We start from the raw sequence: 5901 nt of genomic DNA, 5'->3' as shown, positions 1-5901 counted from the left end.
CCTCAGACTCCCTCCATCCCCTCAGACTCCCTCCTTCCTCTCTGGCCCCATTCTCCTGTCCTCCCCCTTTTTTCCCTCTTACACACTGCCATCTCACTCCAATCCTTCACCACTGCCGCTTTCCCTGTCTCCTTCTATCCAGCCCGCCCTCTCCTCCTGTCTCACACCACCCCTCTCTCCCCCTCCCACAGCCATCTCTCTCCCCGGCTGACCCTGCCTCTCGGTTCTCCCTCTCTCCCACTCCCAACGCCACCCTCCCTGTGTCCAACATTCCCCTCTCTCTTCCCCCTCCAACCCCCTTCCGTCTCCCTTCAATGATGCTGGATATTTCATGCTATGATGAATTTATTTTGTGGCTACCAGTCACAGTGGAAGCAGGCCCCTCGGCTTAACTTGCCCACACTGGCCGACATGTCCCAGCTACACTAGGCCCACCTGCCCGTGTTTGGCCCGTATTCCTCCAAACCTGTCCTATCGATGTACCTGGCTAACAGATTCTTAGATGTTGGGATAGTCCCAGCCTCAACTACCTCCTCTGGGAACTCGTTCCATACACCCACCACCCTCTGTGTGAAAAGTTACCCCTCAGATTCCTATTAAATATTTTCCCCTTCATCTTAAACCTATGTCCTCTGGTCCTCGATTCGCCTACTCTGGGCAAGAGACTCGACCCGATCTATTCCTCTCATTATTTTGTACACCTTAATAAGATGTACACCACATCCTGCAGCGCTCCAAGGAATAGGGTCCCAGCCTACTCAACGCTCACACCCTCTAGTCCTGGTTAACATCCTCGTAAAAAACCTTCCTCCCTGCCCCTCTCCCCTCTTCTTCCCCCTCTCCCCTCCTTTCGTCTCCCATCACTGATACTGGAATTTTCAGGCTTTGATGTATTTATTTTGTTTCTATCAGTGGTCTGCTGATCCCGACACACGCTCTTCCTCCCTCCCCCCCTCCCTCTCCCTGTCTCTGCCGCCACCCCTCTGCCATTGCGGCCGCTGGGATGGTGAGGCTTGGATCAGTGTGTGTGGGTGTTGGCCGCGGGCTGCTGGCTCCCACGCTGCCAGCTCACGGCTCCACTAGAAGGCGAGCAGGCGGCGAGGTTTGGCGTAGCCCAGCTGCGCCCAGTTGCTGAGGGCAGACACCAGGACCAGGACCGTCTCCATCTGGATGGGTTTCTCCAGCAGCAGCGGCCCGTTGGCTCGGCCGGCGAGGGGCTGCTCCCGGTGGGCCATCCCCACCCCCGGGTCAGCTCCGTGCGGAAAGACCCCAACTGTGGGCAGGAGAGAGGGGGAGTGAGACAGCAGCACAGGGAGAGATACAGGGGAGAGAGGGAGTGAGACAGGGGAGAGGGGGAGTGAGACAGCAGCATGGGGAGAGATACAGGAGAGAGAGGGAGTGAGACAGCAGCACGGGGAGAGATACAGGGAGAGGGGGAGTGAGACAGCAGCACGGGGAGAGATACAGGGAGAGGGGGAGTGAGACAGCAGCATGGGGAGAGATACAGGGAAGAGGGGGAGTGAGACAGCAGCACGGGGAGAGATACAAGGGAGAGGGGGAGTGGGACAGGGGAGAGGGGGAGAGATACAGGGGAGAGGGGGAGTGAGACAGCAGCACGGGGAGAGATACAGGGAAGAGGGGAATGAGACAGCAGCACGGGGAGAGATACAGGGAGAGGGGGAGTGAGACAACAGCACGGGGAGAGATACAGGGAGAGGGGGAGTGAGACAACAGCACGGGGAGAGATACAGGGAGAGGGGGAGTGAGACAGGGGAGAGGGGGAGAGATACAGGGGAGAGGGGGAGTGAGACAGGGGAGAGGGGGAGAGATACAGGGAGAGGGGGAGTGAGACAGGGGAGAGGGGGAGTGAGACAGTAGCACAGGGAGAGATACAGGGAGAGGGGGAGTGAGACAGCAGCACGGGGAGAGATACAGGGAGAGGGGGAGTGAGACAGCAGCACGGGGAGAGATACAGGGAGAGGGGGAGTGAGACAGCAGCATGGACACACACACACACACACAGGAAGAGAGACTGGAGAGGGGGATGTACATGCACGCACAAAAGTACACCACACCTACACACAAATGCATGCACACACATGTACATACACATGTACACACACATGTACACGCGCACACAAATGCACACGGGGTGACTGGAGAGGGGCTCGTACACACATACACACACGGGGAAAGAGACTGGAGAGGGGCATGTACACACAGACACAGGGAGGGAGACAGTGGAGTGGGGCATGTACACACACACACACACACACACCCACGTGCTGGGAGATGCGAGACTACAGACACTCACACAGACATACACACACACACACACACAGGCACAGGTAGAGAGAGACACAGGTTGATGTCCCCCCACAGTCTTCCCACCCACAGTCTCCTCCCTGGTCTCCCCCCACAGTCTCTCCCCATTTCTCACCCCACAGTCTCCCCCCCAGTCTCCCCTCACCCCCAGTCTCTCCCCCCCCCACGGTCTCCCCTCACCCCCACAGTTTCCCCACCAGTGCCTCCCACCACAGTCTCCCCTACCCCCCAACCAGTGTCTCGCCCCCCCCCAGTCTCCCCACTCACCGTGCAGGGGGGGTGACAGGTGCCCGCTCTCTACCCCGGGGTGTTCTGTCAGGATGACGGACGACAGATCCCGAGCCCAGGGGTTCCAGCGGGAAAGGAACGACGGCTCCCGCAGTTTGTCCCATCCCAGCCGCAGCCCCAGACCACAGCGCCTGGGCTCAAAGGACAGGGCGGTGAGTTCACACCCGCTCACACTCACACACACACACACACACACACACTCACACACGTGCACGCACGCATACACACACACACACGCCACACACACACAAACCCGCACCCCTTCCATTTTCCAAGACACCCCCATAACCCACTGAGCCCTCATCCACTCCCCACACCGAGACACCCCCCACTCATACCCTCCCACGTCTACACCCAACATAACCCACCCCCAGTCCGAAACACCCTCATATCCCACTCACCCACCCTCCCACACACCCCAAGTCTCAGACACCCACATACATCCCCTCAGCCACCCCCTCCCCACACTGAGCCTCTGCCCACTCAAACCCTCCCACTCCTATCCTCCCATACTCCAACCCCCCCTCTCCACACTGAGCCCCCACCCACTCACATACTGCCACCGATCCCCCCATACTCCAACCCCCCCTCCCCACTCCAGGGGTCCCCATACACTACCCAACCTAACCTGGTCTGTGGCAGGGACTGAGTGATGGGTGAGTGAGGGGGGTGTGGGTGAGGGGGTGTGTGAGTGAGGGGTAGGTGGGTGAGGTGTAGGTGGGTGAGGGGTAGGTGGTTGAGGGTGTGTGGGTGTTGGTGTGTGGGTGGGGGGTGGGTGAGGGGCGTGGGTGAAGTCTGTGTGGGTGAGGGGGTTTGTGGGTGATGAGTAGGTGGGTGAGGGGGTGTGGGTGAGGGGGGTGTGGGTCAGGGGTGTGTGGGTGAGGGGGGTGTGGGTGAGGGGTGGTGTGGATGAGGGGGGCGTGGGTGAGGGGGTGTGTGGGTGAGGGTGTTTGTGGGAGAGGGGGGTGTGGGTGAGGGGGTGAATTTAGGGTCTGGATGAGGGTGTTGTTGGTGAGGTGGTGTGGGAGGGGGTTGTGGGTGAGGGGGGGGAGTGTGGGGGTTGTGGGTGAGGGGGGAGGGGGAGGGGATGTGGGTGAGGGGTTGTGGGTGAGGCGGGGTGGGTGAGGGAGTTTGTGGGTGAGGGGGGTGTGGGTGAGGGGTGTGGGTGTGGGGTGTCTAGGAGTGGGTTTGGGAGGGAGGGTGTGGGTGTGTCTCGGAGTGAAGGTGGGAGGGACAGTGTGTGTGGGGGTGTCTAGGCGTGGGGGTGAGGGGGAGTGAGATATGGGGTGTAGGTGTGGGAGGGGATGGGGCTGTCTAGGATTGGGGGAGGGGAGAGGGTAAGTGTGGTGTATGTGGGGCATTGGGGAGGTGGGTGAGGGCAGGTGTGTGGGGGTGGGGGGATGGGAGGGAGGGTGTGTCTCGCAGTGGGGGTGTGATATCGGGGTGTAGACAATAGACAATAGACAATAGGTGCAGGAGTAGGCCATTCAGCCCTTCGAGCCAGCACCGCCATTCAATGCTATCATGGCTGATCACTCTCAATCAGTACCCCGTTCCTGCCTTCTCCCCATATCCCCTCACTCCGCTATCCTTAAGAGCTCTATCCAGCTCTCTCTTGAAAGCATCCAACGAACTGGCACCACTGCCTTCTGAGGCAGAGAATTCCACACCTTCACCACTCTCTGACTGAAAAAGTTCTTCCTCATCTCCGTTCTAAATGGCCTACCCCTTATTCTTAAACTGTGGCCCCTTGTTCTGGACTCCCCCAACATTGGGAACATGTTTCCTGCCTCTAATGTGTCCAATCCCATAATTATCTTATATGTTTCAATAAGATCCCCCCTCATCCTTCTAAATTCCAATGTATACAAGCCCAATCGCTCCAGCCTTTCAACATACGACAGTCCCGCCATTCCGGGAATTAACCTAGTGAACCTACGCTGCACGCCCTCCATAGCAAGAATATCCGTCCTCAAATATGGGGACCAAAACTGCACACAGTACTCCAGGTGCGGTCTCACCAGGGCCCGGTACAACTGTAGAAGGACCTCTTTGCTCCTATACTCAACTCCTCTTGTTACGAAGGCCAACATTCCATTGGCTTTCTTCACTGCCTGCTGTACCTGCATGCTTCCTTTCATTGACTGATGCACTAGGACACCCAGATCTCGTTGAACTCCCCCTCCTCCTAACTTGACACCATTCAGATAATAATCTGCCTTTCTATTCTTACTTCCAAAGTGAATAACCTCACACTTATCTACATTAAACTGCATCTGCCATGTATCCGCCCACTCACACAACCTGTCACACTCACTCACCCTGCAGCCTTATTGCATCTTCCTCACAATTCACACTACCCCCCAGCTTAGTATCATCTGCAAATTTGCTAATGGTACTTTTAATCCCTTCGTCTAAGTCATGGGTGAGTGGGAGATATGGGGTGGTTTGGTGCTGGGTGAGGATGGTCTAGGAGTGGGGGGGGGGGTGAGATATGGGGGGGAAGTGTATAGACTGGGTGAGAGGGAGTGGAGAGTGGGTGGGAGGTGGGGAATGGAGGGGTGGGTAGGACTGGGTGAGAGGGATCTAGGAGTGGAGAGTTGGAGGTGGGGGTGGTGGCGGGATATGGGGGGCTGTAGGGACTGGGTAAGAGTTGTCTCGGAGTGGAGAGTGGAGGGGAGGGGTTTGGTGCATGGGTGGATGTGCAGGGACTGCGTGAAAAGTGGGGGGGGATATGAGGGGGTGGAGGGACTGGGTGAGAGGAGTCCAGGAGTGGGGGGTGGGGAATGGAGGGTGATGTCGGCACTGGGTGAGGGTTCCCCCAGGGAGGGGGGGTGAGGTTCCCCCAGGGTGGGGGAGGGGGACGGTGTGGGGAGCCCGGTGTTTCATTTTGTTTAGAGATACAGTGCAGAAAGAGGCCCTTCGGCCCATCGAGTCCGCGCCGACCAGCACTTCTCTCACATAACCACTATCCTACACACACAAAGGACAATTTTTACACATATACGAAGCCAATTAGCCTATAAACCTGTACGTCTTTGGAGTGTGGGAGGAAACCAGAGATCCCGGAGAAAACCCACGCAGGTGACGAGAAGAACGTACAAACTCCACACAGACAGCACCCGTGGGGGGGAGGGGAGAGAGGGGGTGGAGAGAGGGGGGTGGAGAGGGGGGGTGAGGGGGAGGGGGAGGGGGGAGGGGGAGAGAGTGAGGGAGAGGGAGAGGGAGAGGGAGAGGGACAGACAGCAACTCTAGCGCTGCTCCACCATGGCCGCCCAGTGTTGACTC

The 5901-nt window shown here is 58.3% G+C and overlaps 1 protein-coding gene across 1 annotated transcript in view; it reads right to left on the bottom strand.

Annotated features, from left to right (window-relative positions):
* Positions 1-998: 998 nt before the first annotated feature.
* Positions 999-5901, bottom strand: part of LOC144612421 (tumor protein p63-regulated gene 1-like protein) — a 7228-nt gene continuing 2325 nt past the window's right edge. Inside the window, exons 4-5 of the mRNA XM_078432044.1 lie at positions 2593-2744; positions 999-1273 (exon numbers count right to left, since the gene is read on the bottom strand). Of these exons, the coding sequence (XP_078288170.1) occupies positions 1080-1273; positions 2593-2744 (346 nt within the window). The 3' untranslated portion in view covers positions 999-1079. The remainder of the gene's footprint in view (positions 1274-2592; positions 2745-5901) is intronic.

The sequence above is a fragment of the Rhinoraja longicauda genome, chromosome 44 (genome assembly GCF_053455715.1).
Source record: "Rhinoraja longicauda isolate Sanriku21f chromosome 44, sRhiLon1.1, whole genome shotgun sequence".
Lineage (NCBI taxonomy): Eukaryota > Metazoa > Chordata > Chondrichthyes > Rajiformes > Arhynchobatidae > Rhinoraja > Rhinoraja longicauda.
This window is presented reverse-complemented; position numbering and strand designations above follow the sequence as displayed.